At 33.5% G+C, this 17,296-nt stretch overlaps 1 protein-coding gene across 1 annotated transcript; it reads left to right on the forward strand.

Moving 5' to 3' along the window:
• Nucleotides 1–4,243: 4,243 nt before the first annotated feature.
• On the forward strand, nucleotides 4,244–16,977 carry LOC143544480 (pectin acetylesterase 7-like). The gene is made up of 10 exons (XM_077036580.1): nucleotides 4,244–4,657; nucleotides 4,750–4,832; nucleotides 14,908–15,040; nucleotides 15,132–15,211; nucleotides 15,311–15,397; nucleotides 15,473–15,597; nucleotides 15,705–15,765; nucleotides 15,845–15,898; nucleotides 15,995–16,072; nucleotides 16,171–16,977. The coding sequence occupies exons 1-10, from the start codon at nucleotides 4,354–4,356 to the stop codon at nucleotides 16,312–16,314; spliced, it is 1,149 nt and encodes a 382-aa protein (XP_076892695.1). The 5' UTR covers nucleotides 4,244–4,353; the 3' UTR covers nucleotides 16,315–16,977.
• Nucleotides 16,978–17,296: the final 319 nt, after the last annotated feature.

A 17,296-nucleotide genomic window follows, 5' to 3' on the forward strand; every position in this document is an offset into this window, starting at 1 on the left:
CACGTACCTTCAACAGTGTCAAGGCGGTCAGCAAGGCTATACTGTGGCTTTTTGGGACGGTGCACTTTTCGTTTTTTCTTCGATGGTCCCGCCTCAATATCCGCAGCCTTCACGTCGGGGTGACCCATCTGAGAAGCTAAGAATGCTCTCTTTTTCTCTAATTCTGCTAACAAAGACGAGACAGAGGAAAATTCAGAAGCACCCTCATCAGAGTCTTCCTCCTCTTCCGAAGCAGAAAACTGAGAAGCATCTCCATCATCATCACTTGATGATAGGATGACAAGCCTTCCGTCGAAAGTAATGGCAGTAAGGGGAGAAGGGTTTAGAACATACGCACCTGTTTCAAAGGTGGCATCCGAAATGATAGGTCCAGCTCTAACTTTCTTGGGAAAAAGAAACTGCGACTTAGTTTTTTCAAGATTAGGCTGGTCTCCCGCCCCGCGGATACCTTTTCGGACACACCCTTTGTCCTCAAAAAGAGCGTTAATCATAGAACTCCGACCTGAAAAAGATAGGAGCTTAATCATAAAAATATTCAAGCAAGCAAAGAGACCGTAAAAGGTAACTTACGCTCATTCAAGTCTACGAAAATGGGCTCCATAAATTCTGTTGGCCACAAACGGCTCATGCCCGCCCACACTAGAGCTTCTTCCGGCAAGGGCCGCATGGGTGTCGGTTCCATTGAAAGTACACGATACCATTCTTGACCCTCATGAGCAGCGGTAACAACGTTAGGAAGGGCAGAATTCACTGGGCGGCGAACCATGTTTAATGGTACCACGTCCTCAGAAACCCAAAAGAACTTACTCCGCCAGTTTTTGGATACCTTTTCAACTTCATATCCGATACTTCGATCAGAAAACCCTTGACACGTGTACCAACCATTGCGGATAGTAAGACGGTAAAAAACTAGAAACCGATCAATATGTGGCACCATGTCACGTGCTATGCATACAAATTCATAATGACGAATCCGCATCATAGCACGGGGATGTAGTTGAGATAAGTGGATCCCATAAGAAGTTAACACTTTCTGGAGAAATCTCGTAATGGGTAAACGGAAATTCCCATAAATAAAGTAATCAACATACACAGCCATTTTCCCAGGCGGTGGGAAACTGGCTATGGAACCAGGGGCTGGGAACTCTGGTTCCCACTCTGGTGGAATGCCGTAAGTCTCTAGCAGTTTCTCGTAATCAAAATAGTCCCATGAAACTTCTATCTCGTCAACCTCAGTTTGAACGTTCGACATTATAGAAAGATATATGGAAAATTCAGAGAGAATTAACAAGGTAATCAGAACAAAAGAGCAATAAAATTTCAAAAAGAATGAGTATCTCCCTATTTATACCCACCCCAATTAATGCGATGGGATATAAACAGTAGAGAGAGAAAAACACCACCCAACCAGTACTTGCCACGTCACGCGGGAAATTCGAAAAGGAGAAAAAGTTGTACAGTCGGGTACAGTGGCAGCCGTCAAAAACGTTCCATCATCTGTTCACGCGCCTGCGAGTGGTCAACTTGTCCTTTTTCATGATTATCCATACCAACAGAAGATATTTTCTACCTAACTTCCAAACAACAAAAATCCCCAACATACATTAAGTCCAGAATTTCACCCGCATAAAGACTTTACACTGAAGAAACACTGGACTGGGGGGACTTGTAGAGGTAGGGTACCAAAAAGACCCAAATACCCTTAAGTACCACCCGCGGGTCACAGATAATGTTCTTATAAGCCACCCGCGGAACATATGGATCACCCGCATATCATGATAGAAGAGGAACGTCCTCATAACACGCGTGGAAACATCCGGGCATCCTCAAAAGTCATCCGCATGACAAGACATCTGTCCGCATAAAACAACTGGAGGACAATGCCAACGAGACAACTGTCACCACTCAAGTACTCTCTAGAAGAAGGCTCATGATTCTTACTTGGGGAATACATGACATATTAGCCAATGAACAAAGGACACCTGGCCAGGTTGTTATAACCGTGCACATGGCAAGGGTGCGATTCGTCCTATCATTTGGCGACACGCGTCCAGGTTGTTACGCCCATGCACATTAGACGTATAGCTCAACCTATCATAAGAGGACACGTGTCTAGGCGGTTATCAAAGGTCTTCTAGAAGAGGACAGCTGCCCCAATCATCTTCCATCATCATTCGGCTATAAATACTTTGTCAAACGGTATGAGGTATTCATTCACTCCCACTGTACTCTCTCAATTTACTTAAGTGTTTATCTTCTACAGAACAGTACTTATTCTCACGCCGTAGGGTGGTTACAGGAAGACCCCCCTCTTGTCCTTCCTGTAACGAGACTCACGGTGTCTGTTTTGCAGGTTCCGGTCACTGGACTTCGGGAGGTTGTACTCATATCTTAGTTGTGATTACTTTATCCTACCATGTGGACTCATTAGATCCAGGACCCATACCCGGGGATTGGATATGTGTTTCTTCATAAGCTATGTGTTGTAATTGATTTAAATTAAAGCTTATGGCTGCAGAAATCTAGGAGCATAAAGGGCAAAATGGGAACTTGTGAAAATATGTCGTCAAGAAATTATCAAGAACTAAATGGACAGATCGTGCTAATACGAAAAAGATGTTACAAGCAAAAGTCAACGTTTTTCTTTGTTGATTCAATTAATAGTGATTTTCAGTTTATGGAGTATGAGATGTTTGAAAATGCGATAACCTTTTTATTAAGGTGCTTCATTCAAACTATTTAGTGGAATATTTATGCTTTTGATCTGCATTGTTGCGTGATACATGTTGTGAATGGTCGTCGCCACAATATCATATATTTATTATGAAAGCACTAAGATGTATGCTACATGTTATTCTTTTAATTTGTAATAGTTATATATTAAGAAAGTATAAAATAATTATAATGGTAAAAAATGTCTTTTAACAAACTAAATGGTATATTGGATGCTCGTGGATGATCGATACCTAACGAGCTAGTATTGGGTTAATATAAGACATGGTTTTATAACCGAGTATGGGATTGACATTACTAATACGACAATACCTGACCCATTTTCATTCCTAATAGGCTATGTGTGAGCATGTGAGAACACAATATTTAAAAAAAAAATATGAGTTATTGATTAAAAAAATAGACAAATAAGATTTGAATTTTTCTTGTTATCGCAACACATACATGTATGTGTGTTTGCAAGTTTGGTTCGGGTTTTTTGAATTTTGTTTCAGTTCGGTTATTTTTGTTTGATTTTTTTAATTTTTCTACTTTCAGTTCGATTTTTTCTTTATACTTTTATGCACACATTTACAAACAAACATATAAAATTCCTGACAAGCTTTAAAGTTATGATATGTATAAATTCATAATTAATATTTCTATTTACTTTTCAAAAATTATCAATTAATAAGATCATTAAGGGGCTGTTTGGCAACTTCTGAATGGGTAAGTGCTGAACCAGTAAAAGATCTGAATTGTTAAGTGCTGAACCAATAAGAGGTCTAAATTATTAAGAGTCAATATAATGTTTAAACATTCAAAGACAAATGTCTGACCAATTCAGATAAGAGGTCTTAACCATTCAGACTCAGTATAATGCTTACCCATTTAGAGGCAAATGTCTGAATGATTCAAAAATTTATTCGCGAAACAAACAGTCTGAACCATTAAGTGCCGAACCAGTAAAAGGTTTGAACCATTAATAGCCTTATTAAGAGCTAAACAAACAGCCCCTAAATATTTTAATTCAATAACTTAGAGAAAAACAGAATTTTAATTATTTATACTTTTTTATAACCCCGATTAATTATTGTTTCTTTACTTACTTTTAATTAATAAGCATTTACTCTTTTATTAGTTAATGAATTTATTTGCATGAAACCGCAGCATTCAGTTCCTCTCAAACTTTCATTTTCACCTCATACTATTGGAAACTTATGTATTACACCTTTGGGTTTAATTTTAATTAATCTTAAAGTTTACTATGTTGAATATGAAACTTTTGAGACGTATCGAGTCCGCACCATCCGTGTTTTCGTCCAAACTTTGTCCCCGGTGTTAAGTGGAACCCAAACACAACTCTTATAGTTACTTGTATCAAAGAGTACGTCAACTAAATCTGATCATAATTAAACCACGACATGTAATTCTTTTATCTAAACAAGTTGATATATATGCCAAATTCAACAAAGTTGTTGGCTTGTAATTTGTAAAAGACCTGTACTCAAGTTGTAAGTGGATCATTAAGTGATCACAAACGAGTTGAAGAGTGTTAACATGCTAATAATCAAGATGTAATTAAACGCATTAGCGGGTTGACATATAACATTTTCTAAAATCCAAACCTAAGGAGTCACCATGACAATATTAAAACTCGAAGGACATCATATTAGTTACATTAATACTAAAGGGATCTTAATCGAACCACCCTTTTCACACACACACACACACACACATATCATACTCATGATACATGCATATATATATCGAAGCTTACACCATTTTTCAAGTACAAATCTCTCTGGGCTTCTGTTAGAAACAAGAAAAAGAATGGTTACATTAAGATGGACATTTGTAGTCTGTGTGATGTTGTTTCTAAACATCCAAAGTTCTGTGGAGGTGAAGGTAACCATTATTGAAAGTGCTGTAGCCAAAGGAGCAGGTGCTCTTTTTTCCTATTTTATATTCATGATTATAGTAACATAAAGTTGTAAATTCATAAATTAAGAATGATGAGATTTGTTGATGGTGTAGTTTGTTTGGATGGAAGCCCACCTGCATACCAGTTTGATCAAGGATTTGGAGATGGCATCAACAATTGGTTGGTTCATATGCAGGTATGACATGAATCACACCAATTTTTTTACGTAAATAATAAGGTCGGCTCAACAATTTTGGAGGCCTAAATCAAAATAACATCTTCTGGCCTTTTTATGACAATTGTTAAAAAAACAAGGGAAGCTAATTATAGGATCTTTAAATATATCAAAGATATTTACAACCATTAAAACACATGGAAATAGTTACAACTTTATCCTTCAAATTTTGTACAGTTAAAGAATAGTTACAAATTTGGTTATATAATATTTACCTATATATTCCAGTAATGTCATTTTTAACCCAATTTCCCTCATGATTATTGTCATAAACTTTTCATATGTTAATATCTATTTTAAAAAAATTTGCACAAAAAATGAGCAATTTTATTCTCTTTAATTTGAGTATGATATTGATATAGTTTTTCGAAATAAAAGAAAAAAAATTTACGTATAGGGGTTTACGGTCCGATTTCGATGGTTTTAAATTAAATCATGAGCCAAATCGTTAGTAACGTTTTATTGTCGTCGAAAATCGAAATTGAGCCATTGAAAATTGGAACCCACCAAGCCGAATCATTACCAACAGTTTAGGTTTTGATTTGGTTTGTACTTTAATAATAAATTAAGTTTAAAATAAAAATTAATCTATCTATTCATTCACTTCAAACTAAGCATCAATTAATTATTACTTAAGATCATCATAATGGGAACAAAGATAATTTTGATGACAAAAATGATAAACGTTATTAGAATAAATAGAAAGCAAAATCATAATAAAAACAAAATGACAAAAATCAGACTGGAAATTAGATTAAACTAAAGTTATAATAGACAAACTTACTCGTATTAAATAAAATTTGCCTAATCATATTTTAGCTATATCTAATAGTAAATATCTAATACTAAATAAGTAAATAGTTATAATTTCAAAATGCATTCAACATTTACGGTTAGCTTCGGTTTCAACCGTGAAACCAAATCAATAAACGGTTTCACAGTTTTAAACGGAACAATGAACACACATAAATTTGTTACGTGCTACTAAATTTTGTGTCACCCGCCTCATCGCACGAGAACTTATCTAGTCTATATATAATTTTTTTTATTTTTTTTACTATTTAGAGGTCTTAACTAAATGGGCCTAAAACCAATGTTGTAAAAGTAGGTCTACAAGGCCGAGTATTCTCCGAGTACTCGCTACAAGGTATGGTGCCGAGGGGAGTTTCTTTAACTCCGCATAGTAACTAAGAATTGGTCAAAGGTGGTCAACATTAGCCTGAATCACATCTAGTCGGTTAACTTGGGCCTATTTTGACTTAAAAAAAATACAACATAATTATTTTTAATTAATGATTTACATTTTTTAGAATAATTTAGTGTTTAAAAATGTATTTCTCTTATTTATATTGATATTCATTTATTTTGTTATAAATATTAGTAAACTTATGATATTTCAAATATATATATTACCCAAAAATTAATATTCTATTGTAAAACAACCACCTATTAACTATATTGAATATGCATAGTATCATAGTGTATAGAGAAAATGAGAATTAGAGAAACTTGAAATTCTTATTCATTGAGCCCTATACAATACAAAATACAACCTCTATTTATAGGGCTAAAACATTAATACAAATATAATGAATTATGGAGGTTAAGTATGTTGAAAGTCACCACATAATGATTCATTCATAACACTTCCCCTTGACTATCCACATGATGAAGATAATAATATAATCCCATTTAAATACGCTTGGTTATGTTGCCTCGTTAAAAACCTTGCTAGGAAAACCCGTTGGGACAAAACCATAGCTAAGGGAAAAAGAGTGCAACGCGTATAATACTCCCCCTCATTTATACATCCTTCAAGTGTGTGATTTCAATCTTTCTTGGAAAGTTTGTTTGAGACTTTATTAGTTAAGAATCCACCGCTTGATCTTGTAGCATACACTTCATTATTTGGAGAAATCTTAGTGTATGACTAATAGTACATCATCTTGTATATAAGTGACTTGTAGTGCCTCATCTTGTAAATAAGTACCACAACATCTATGACTTTGCTATATTACATTCCCTGCATTAACATAACTAACCAAACCTTTTTTTTACGGGTTAGTAAAATATAAACTCATATCTTGAATGTATCAAAATATTTATCTTTAGCTCATTTCAAAAGCTTCTTCGCTGAAACAAGTTATATCTTATCAATAAATATAAATAAATAATATATCTAGTTTAGTATAACTAGCAAGAAATATTGCATCAGTTGCAATAAACTATAGTACTTCTTGACCAAGATGTTGAATTTAGAATTAGAGTATTTGTTTTATATGAGATGAACTTCATTCATGCTCCAACATTTTATATATGAAGTTTGATTGATAAAAATGTCATTATAGAAATGCTCTATACACATACCATATATTTATAAGATACAATGCAATCATCAACATGATATTATTGATTTAATATTAAAATATTCCATACATGGATCAAATATATCATAGTCACATCTCTTTTCTAAGAGATAATCACCGAGTTGATTATGTCATATCTGACTCAGCTTTTAGAGTTCACGTATAGAACTTGTTAATTTCATATAATAAATTTCTTGAGTTTTTAGTTTAAATGCTTCATGCACGCATAAATTGTCATGAACTTCCTTCTATGTTAACCAATCATGTATACAATATACGACTCAAAAGGTTTTACAATCCATCATGGACTTTCTTCTATGTTAACCAATCATGTATACAAATTTACTCTTCAAAAGTTTGGCACATAAACTTTATCTGGTTAGCACATTCTTTTCTATGTCATATTTAAAGATGTCATCAAGAATTATTTTAATTTCATTCCATATTGTACCATTCTTGTACATAGTTTATTCAATATCACCATATGCTTATTAATGCATAGGAATTACATCCTTAAGATGATTACTTTTAACCAATAAATCATGTTAGGTAACTCACCAGGAGTTCAATATATATTCCATTCATCAATGTATATAAGAATAACATGTACTCGGATCCAAATTTATATATACCATCATATCGTTCTCGAGAACTTATTATATATGATTTTGGCAATTTAAATCCTTCAAGGATAAATTTCATCATCATAATATTTATCAGATGCATATCATTTCTCTCTTGTATTACCAGATTAAATTCTGTTGTATCCACCACTAGAGAATACATCTCCTCATCGTTGTGCCATTAATTATGCCTTACCTTGCATAATTTTATTTTTCTTATCATGTTGTCGTAGTAAAGACTCTTTTATATCTAATATATATTACAACAATTAGTTGTATGGACCACTTGTTCAAAAACTAGCATATTCATGAGAGAATTCAGTTCTGCATCATTTACATCTGTTCATTTTGGCCAATCATTCAAAATATCATTTATCGAAAGAACTTAGTTCTTGATCCTCAACGTTTTCATTATTTCAAGCGCTATACAAAAATTATCAACGACGTCGATTTTTTTCAATTCCACATATATTTAGACATGATATAGTTTATTGAGATCTCTTTTATTTTCAGGTACCTGAGGTTCTTCTGGAACCATCATGTCTATCGTCTCTTAAAGAGAATATTTCATTATACCTCGACTTGACCATTTTCATTACTTGCTTCATTTTCGAGGATTTTTATTCTTTGAACCGAATAATCTATCACGCTTCAGGCTTGCCATAGACTCATCACCAATGTATGGTTGTCCTTTCAATAATATTAATTGGAGCACTAGTAGTTGTTATATGTGACTTAGCTAGTCACTCTATTTAGGTCAATGAATGCAGTGAATACATCTGGTAGTTAATTCGTTAATTCTTGTAAATGAATCATCTTTTTAACTTCTTGCTTGCACTTTGTAACTTGAGGATCAACATAATGATAATTCATTACAACCTTTTAATTTTCCAACTGCTTCTTATTTTCCTCTCATGTTGGAAATATTATTTTGTTTAAGTAAAAATCAATATTGAGTCATAAACGAATCCCGCGTTGTTGATTCTAAATACATAATTATCAATACTTTTCCATATCCAACATATATTCCCAACCTTCCTTGATGTCTCATATTTGTGCACTATGGTGGAGTAATTGCAATGTGTTATGCACTTTTAAAAACTATAAATGGGAAATATTTGATTCCTGACCGAAAACCAATTGTAATGGGGATGAATTATTACAACTTATTGGCCATATGTGAATTAATAATACGTCACGTAAAAAAATCTGCTGCAACATACAAATATGAACTCTTACTCTCATGATTATTGGTTTTGCAATCAATCATAGATGTAAAATCATCGTCATCGACAAAAGCAAAAATTCGTCACATGTTGTTTAACACGTATTCCAGTAATCATTACTAAAATGTGGGTCAAGATCACCATATTTATCAAAATAGTATAGAATAATGTGCTCGCTATCAGCTAAGTCACAAGTCACGCAAACTTCAGGTTGCGAATTTGATAACCATTTAGAAGATGCATCGATTTAAAAACACTAAATGGTATCATTTCAGGATATACATATCCTCTTATCATATTCATAGTATATTAGATATTTAAACCCAACTTAGTTGGTTAACAATTACCTTCCATTGAGAGCAAGAATTAAAAATGCATGTTTAATTACCAGGAAGAAACTTCTGGTTCTTCTATCTATTCCGCATCATCAATGACTCGGGATGGTCTTAACCAGTCATGCCAAATTAATATATACTCATGATCCATAACTTATCTGGTTTATGATCATATAGACTTTAGTTTCACTCGTGTTTATCTAATACACGACTTGAAATGCGAGCGGATAACATATTACAAATTCATGTTATAACACATTTCTCATATCCATGTTATAACTTGTATAATCATTTCCTTAATGTGCCACTTCTTGTGGTTAATTTAAATATTAACATGGTTGATGTCCTCATTATTAATATGAGCATTATCATATCATAATTTCCTTAATTCCTTACATGATCATGATCTTTAAAATGAACATTATATCATCACATTCACTTCAAAGAATGGATTAAAACCATATAATTTTCACGCTAGCATCATAACAATTTTCTCAATTATGTACATGATCATGGCCCTTGCACTGATCATTATATCATCATATTCACTTCAAGGAATAGATTTGTACCACATAACCTTCATGTTATGGCTATTTCAAACCTCTTTTACTCTTTATAATAATGTTGCTACTTAATGAGCATATATGAGGTGTGACAAATAAAATTGTTTTACTCAACCTTTTTTTTTTAATAATTTCTCATTGCATAATATCAGTTGAGAAATAATTGTGATGGGGTAATGCTCATATATATTTCCAACCTTCTCATCACATAATCTTTACCATAATTCATTCGTGTTCATAACTTGTTATTATATACCATAACATTTTTCATTTTGTTATTTACTTCAAAAGTAATGACATATGGGAGACAATGTACCTAAACTTATAAAAAAATATGTAATTTAGGTATTAATTTATCACGATATAATCAATCGTGTATATCTCAAATGCATGTCATATTAGCTTACATATAGAAAGAATGTAAATCTCAAACGAAGCTGACCCGATTACATAAAGCTACAATTTAATAATAAAACAATATTCTTGAACTCATAGCATACTAATTAATTCATGATTTGCATTCATTATACTATATATTGGTTTTTAAAATATTCACAAATAACCAAAGAGTTCAACATACTAAATCAAATAAATTGTATCAAACTATGTACTTTAAATTACATGCACTCATTTTATGAAACATCTATTGGACATATATCATGATGACTTGTTCATTTATATATAGACAAATCAAGTTTAACATTCTCTTATATTTAGCAATTAAACAAACGTCATATTGGTATCATACTATAATATCTTCATGCAAATCAATTCCAAATAAATATTAATAACACTTGTCTCATATATGTGATCAAAATTAATTACATAATTAATATCTTAATTATCATATTTGAAACTACATTCAACATGTAGTATTAAACTTTTATGAACATGAAACATCAAAATCATCTAATAACTATGAATGATTATGAATGTGAAATGTTAAAAACATTATGTAGATGTTATTAAGATGCTTTTTAATCACTAATAAAGTACTATGAATTTGGAACATCTAATAGTTATGAATATAAAGCATCAATGATACTTAAATGATAAAACACCAAACATTAAATCATTTCTTTGTAATCTTTTCCATTAGTTTGATACTAAATTATCAAGCATGTAAATTTAGTATTTCAACAAATAAATATGGTAATACTAATGTAGCTAATGTCTTAAATTCAACATGGTGTAATGTAATTAATGCTTGACGAAGAAGTCGGACGGACGATCAAAGTTTCCGAACGATATATTAAAACCAAGGGACTTAAAATCTCTTCAAAAAAATAAAAGTGAGTTCAAACAATAGAACTGTTGCCTTCAACATCATACACATATTCAAAATATTTGATAAAGGTGTACATATATTTGAACTTTGAGATGTTTGAAAATTTGTAATGACACTAAAAATAATTATCAAACACCTATTCAAACTTTTAACAAATAATGACGATTAAATATGCGAATAAAAACTCCAAAAGTTTAAACTTCATATCTATCAAGTCATCACGTCTTCATATTCTATTAATTCACAAAATTTCTACAAATAAGTGGTAAGCAGGAGGTTGTTCCATTTGATTATTATATAAAACTTAACAAATAATTATAACTTTATATAAATGTCTCGTTGTCAACTAAGAATGCAGATCATTCAGTTTGAAAAGCTTTCTAATCGTCTAACCCTTTTTATTTTGTAGGAAACCAAAAACATTGCAAATACACAGTGTTCGACCTTTAAAAAAAATATTTAAACGGAACCCTAATTCTGACCAATTAATATCCGAGTTTCCAATCATCCAACAAATCTTACAAATTGAAAACAAAATATTTGATTTGTTGAAGAGTACATAATTTATAGTCGTATTATAATAATATATACAAATCTCAACTAACCCGAAAATTATATGAACTACAATAGAGTTTATGTTTGAGAGAATAACAAGCAATGATTAATAAACTAGATAACATGACTTACAATACGATGTGTGATCCAGCTCAAAAAGCAATTCGTGCTGATAACGTATTGTAAAACAACCACCTATTAACTATATTGAATATGCAAAGTATCATAGTGTATAAAGAAAATGAGAATTGGAGAAAGTTGAAGTTCTTATTCATTGAGCTCTCTACAATACAAAATACAACCTCTATTTATAGGGCTAAAACATTAATTCAAACATAATGAATTATGGAGGTTAAGTATGTGGAAAGTCACCACATAATGATTCATTCATAACATATTCTTTATATTTATCATGTCCGAGTACTCCGAGTACTCCCTCCAAGGGGGTCGGCCGCCTAGGGACCACCTAGCAACTTTTGCAACATTGCCTAAAGCTATTGCTTGGTTCCGATTGTCCACGGGTTGACCCTAGTAAATAGCAATTTGAGTACATATTTAGACCATCCGCTATGGGGCTTGGTGGGGGCGGTTTTTTGGGTGCCGAGGGCGGCAAACACCGCAGTGGGACGCGGTTGGAGGGTGGGCGCCAACAATCTGATCGTTGTGTTGGCCGGCGCGGTTGATGAATGTGGGTGGGCCCCCTCTCAGCAGCTCTTTCAATCTCTCTCTCACACACATACATACATATGCATATATATATAGGGGAGCCCTTGGGGCATTAAACCATAGCGGGACATCTTTGGGGTGGGGCTTCGATGCCCTCGGTGCTTACGTGGCACGATGAAGGGGCTTCGAAGTCTCCCACCATAGAGGATGGTCTTATAGAGAGAATTAAGAAGCTATTCATTTTTAATGGAGTGTTAAACGCTTGTGATTTTATGGCTGGATAAATTTCACAAATGTAGTTATGACTTAGGCGACAATAATTAAGTTGTGTATTAACTTTTACTCGCGTGTTATTTAATATTTGAGACCGAAATGTACTTTGATCAGGGAGGAGGGGGTAGTGCAAAGCTCCTCACACACCACCTCCAATGATGGTGTGCCACATCACCAACCTCAAATCCATCATATGTGATGGATTTTTACTAGGGGTGGTGGTGTGGTGGCTATCACCTATCACTTGCTTCCTCCCAACGGCTCCCTCCCATTCCTAACGGATACCTCTCCTCGATAAACACCCATCACTTGTGTGATGGCTATCACGCAAACATACCCCATCATGCGTGACAAACGACTGGCGACGGTGTTCACTTAGCCATCACGCGTGATGGGAGCCTCCTCACGCAGTGCTCCGCCCCCTCTCAGAGGTCAATGCTAAAAGACGATATGAGATTTTGATTAGGGATGAGCATTTTGTCCCAAATACTCGTACTTGTACCCGTACTGTACTCGTACACGTACCTGTACCCGTACCGATTTAGCCTATTCGGTACGGGTATTGGTACTCATTTTTGTTGAATTTTGGTACGGGTACAATCGGGTACAGGTACGGGTACGGTACGAGTACATTTGGTAATTTGTACCTGTTTGGATTATATAAGGGTTTAATTGGGATTCTTCATATTTAATATATAAAATACATTTTCCAACCATGTTATTATTGAATAAGTACCAAACGTTTCTTCAAAATTAAATTATATGGCATCCAAGACTCGAACCAACAAACAAATCACTTAAAGTCGGTGACCGAATTAGGGTTCTTTAATACTATCTTATAATTAAATCGACAGCCAATTTGATACATGTACTAATTTGGTACCCGTCACGTACATGTGCAAGTATCGATACCCCGACTAATTCAAGTTGTTTGTTACTCGTACTGGTACCGGTTTCAAGATCGTCGAAAATTTGGAAATAAAAAAGACAAGTGGTACAAAAACGGGTATTGTACCGAAATACCCGTACCCGTACCCGTACCATACCGAAAAATTTGGTACAAGTATTGGTACGTGTTTTTATTGAATTTTGGTATGAGTACCACCAGGTACAAGTACGGGTATAAATACAGGTACTGTCTCACGTTCATCCCTAATTTTTTGATTCTCGCATGATTTTTAGATTCAAGGATGTCTTTCGGTTTGAAAATCTCTTTTTTTTGTCCATTTCTCTCTACGCACGTGAATATAATATTGGGTCAACTTTGAAAAGTATAGTAAATGTCTTTTATCTTCTACCCGAGTCAAATTACTAATTTTTGGCATCAATTTGACTTATAGCGTTTATAGTCGAGCGTTTTGAAAAGCCTTAAAACGCCCGGGCACACTACCTTCGGGGTGTTTTTGGGTGAATCTGGGTTTGAAAGTTTTGTAGGAAACGTCTGGTGAGGGTTGACTTTCTTCCAGACTAATGGGGAGGAAGGTGATGGTGTTTTGGGACAAAACCACTATGCATGGTCTTAAACTTGTATACCCTAACAAATATTTTAGTCTTACATTATATACGAGGATACATGTTGATACGTGAACTTATTGTCATGTAGATCATAACCATATATGTGAAATTTTTCAGAACCATCGAAGTATATATTTCATAAAAAAATTGACTATTTTCATGATTTTTTATTATTATTAATATCTATTTGATTGTTTGGAATTTGTCAAGTGAAAGAACATATAATGACACATACACAAAAAGCTTCATTAGTGTTTTCCGAAGCTAAAAACACGACATGGCAATGTCACACTCACATGGCAACTTCTTGTTACAGAAAAAAATATGACACTTTTTAGGTATACATGTAATGTTTTCATATTATGATTAAGGCTTTTAAATTTACATGTAATGATTCAGTATTAGATAACTGATTATAGTTTTTAAAAGGCTAGTAAATTGAAATTCAATAATAATTGTGTCAAAATGCGTAGACTCTTTATTTTGCCTAAAGTTAGTTGTGAGATTTGTTAGATGTAAAGCCGGAATGCTTGGCAAGCGATCTATACTTTCAATCTTTATGCGGATTATCATGATTACTTGACGTAATTTTTTTACATTAACACTCACATGTAATGTCGCTTTAGGCAGGAGGATGGTGTCATACGGTAGAAGATTGCGTTGAAAGAAAGACGTCGCCCTACGGATTGGGATCATCAAAGTTGATGTATGAATTGAACTTCACAGGGCTTTTGAGCAACCAACAAGATCAAAATCCTAGTACTGATTTGACCTGACCATAAATACTAAACTTAGTATTCAACTTTTTAGATTTCTTGAAAGTTTAATGTCGAAACATTTTATTTTTCAGACCTCTATAACTGGAACCGGGTGTACATGAGATATTGTGACGGGTCATCATTTACCGGAGACGTGGAAGAAGTTGATCATGTAAATCAATAAATCTTAAACTTTAAACTGGAAAATCCAACTTAGATAATCTTAATTATAACAAAGTACATTTTTTAATATGTTACCCTTTCAATATAGGCCAATGAGCTATACTTTAGAGGTGCAAGGGTGTTTAATGCCATTGTAGAGAAGCTAATGAGCCTTGGAATGAAGGATGCACAAAATGTAACTTGCTCTTCTTCGGTTAATAGAAAAATACGTTTTATACCTTTATATATAACCTGCATTCATATATGATAGGTTCTTTTCTCCGGGTGTTCAGCTGGTGGTTTGGCTTCAATATTGCTTTGTGACAAGTTTCACGGATTCTTCCCATCAAGTACTAAAATAAAATGTATTGCGGATGCCGGTTATTTTCCTCATGTGTAAGTCCGTTATATTTTCTTTTTCAAACGCGCACAAGCATATATACATAGAGTATTTATCATTCGTAGCAAATATGATTGGTTTACTAATGCAAATGTTTCAACAGGAAAGACCTATCTGGAGAGTACCGTTTTGAGCAATACTTTGACAAAATCGTCACCTTACATGTACTCCCTCTCGTTCTCTAGGTTCAAAGATTTTACGTATATCTTTTGTAAACAATGAATCAATTGTTTATCATTGTAGGGATCGGCTTATAGTTTACCATCCGGATGCACTTCAAATATGAAACCTGGTTTAGTAAGACAGCTTATCGATCTAATTTGGCCATTAATCTTTGTTTCCATGTTTAAATCAAAATTGTACTAATTTTTCAAAATTCAATTTCCATTGCAGTGTTTCTTCCCTGAATACGCTATGCCTTACATCAACACACCTATTTTCGTAGTAAACTCAGCTTTCGATACATGGCAGGTTAGTTCTATATATACATATATTTCGTGACATTCGATCCATAACATGCGCATTGTCGATTTGTCTCTCATTAGTTGTTTTTCCTTAAACTTTTCAAGGTAGCCAACTTGTTTGCAACAAATGAATCCGATCCTGATGGTGAGTTCACTAAGTGCAAAAATGATCTGAAAGAATGTTCGACATCGCAGCTTCAACGACTCCAAGGTGATCAATGCAATTACCTTGTTTCATTCTTGATATAACATTGTCATGACATTGTTTTCCCATTTGCGCTCCAGAGTTCCGTTCAGGATTTTTAGGGTCGATTGATTCGGTTACTAAGAGTCCAACCGAAGGTCGGTTTATAAACACTTGCTACACTCACTGCCAAGCTGACGAATCGACATGGTTCGCAAATGCTACTTCGAAACTAGGCGATAAGGTAAAATGCTTTGGCTATAATATATATCTTATGTATAGTTATTGTTTCACATTTTTGTTCTAAAACGAGAGGTATATATTGCAGACCATTGCAGAGGGAGTTGATGATTGGTATAATGAGAGAAGCGAGTTCCAAAAGATTGATACCGAGAATGTGGATCCACACTATTGTTAGGCTCGCTATGTATGAATGTTCATGATGACATTACTTGATGAAATGAGTTATTATAATTAAAATCACCCGTTAAAATATAAGATGATATTATATATGGTGAATTTTACAAATATCGATTAGCTCTACAGATTTGTGAAATATCAAATATCTCTTTGTCCATTTGTTCATTGTTTGCATTCAATTGGTATGAGACCAAGCCAAAGTTTTTTTCTTCATCTTATTGCATCATTCTTTTATAATACGTGGGTCGATAATTGTTTTGAATGAAATTTATTTTGTTTCTCTTATGTTGTTTTGGTTATTTAGTTAGTCATGTTGCAAGTCCTTAAATGGACATAACATGTAGAGAGAAGTGTCATTTTAGTATCTGTGATTTGGCCAACTAAGCAACTTTATTACCTATTCTTTATTTTGTGTAAATTGATACATCAGTTTCAAAAAACTTGTATTTTTAGTACCTTTTTTCTAACCCCATCTATTTTTTCCGTTAAGTCAGGGATAATTTGATAATTTCCTTATTTTCTTAGTTTTTTTCTTTTCTTTTAAACACTTATATGTTGTAAACACTAAATCCTCAAATCATAACATCAAAATCTAAATCCTAGATCCCCAAACCCTTTCTACGTATC

Source organism: Bidens hawaiensis, unplaced genomic scaffold (genome assembly GCF_021521415.1).
Source record: "Bidens hawaiensis isolate Kalapana, Puna unplaced genomic scaffold, B.hawaiensis_p1.1 tig00013584_1, whole genome shotgun sequence".
Classification (NCBI taxonomy): Eukaryota; Viridiplantae; Streptophyta; class Magnoliopsida; order Asterales; family Asteraceae; genus Bidens; species Bidens hawaiensis.

Excerpts from the sequence above, each read along its gene's own strand:
- LOC143544480 (XM_077036580.1), top strand. The coding sequence starts at position 4,354 with ATGACAATATTAAAACTCGAAGGACATCATATTAGTTACATTAATACT. Across the intron at positions 15,212-15,310 it reads ACGTGGAAGAAGTTGATCAT|GCCAATGAGCTATACTTTAG; the intron begins GTAAATCAATAA and ends CTTTCAATATAG. Across the intron at positions 15,899-15,994 it reads CAAATATGAAACCTGGTTTA|TGTTTCTTCCCTGAATACGC; the intron begins GTAAGACAGCTT and ends TTTCCATTGCAG.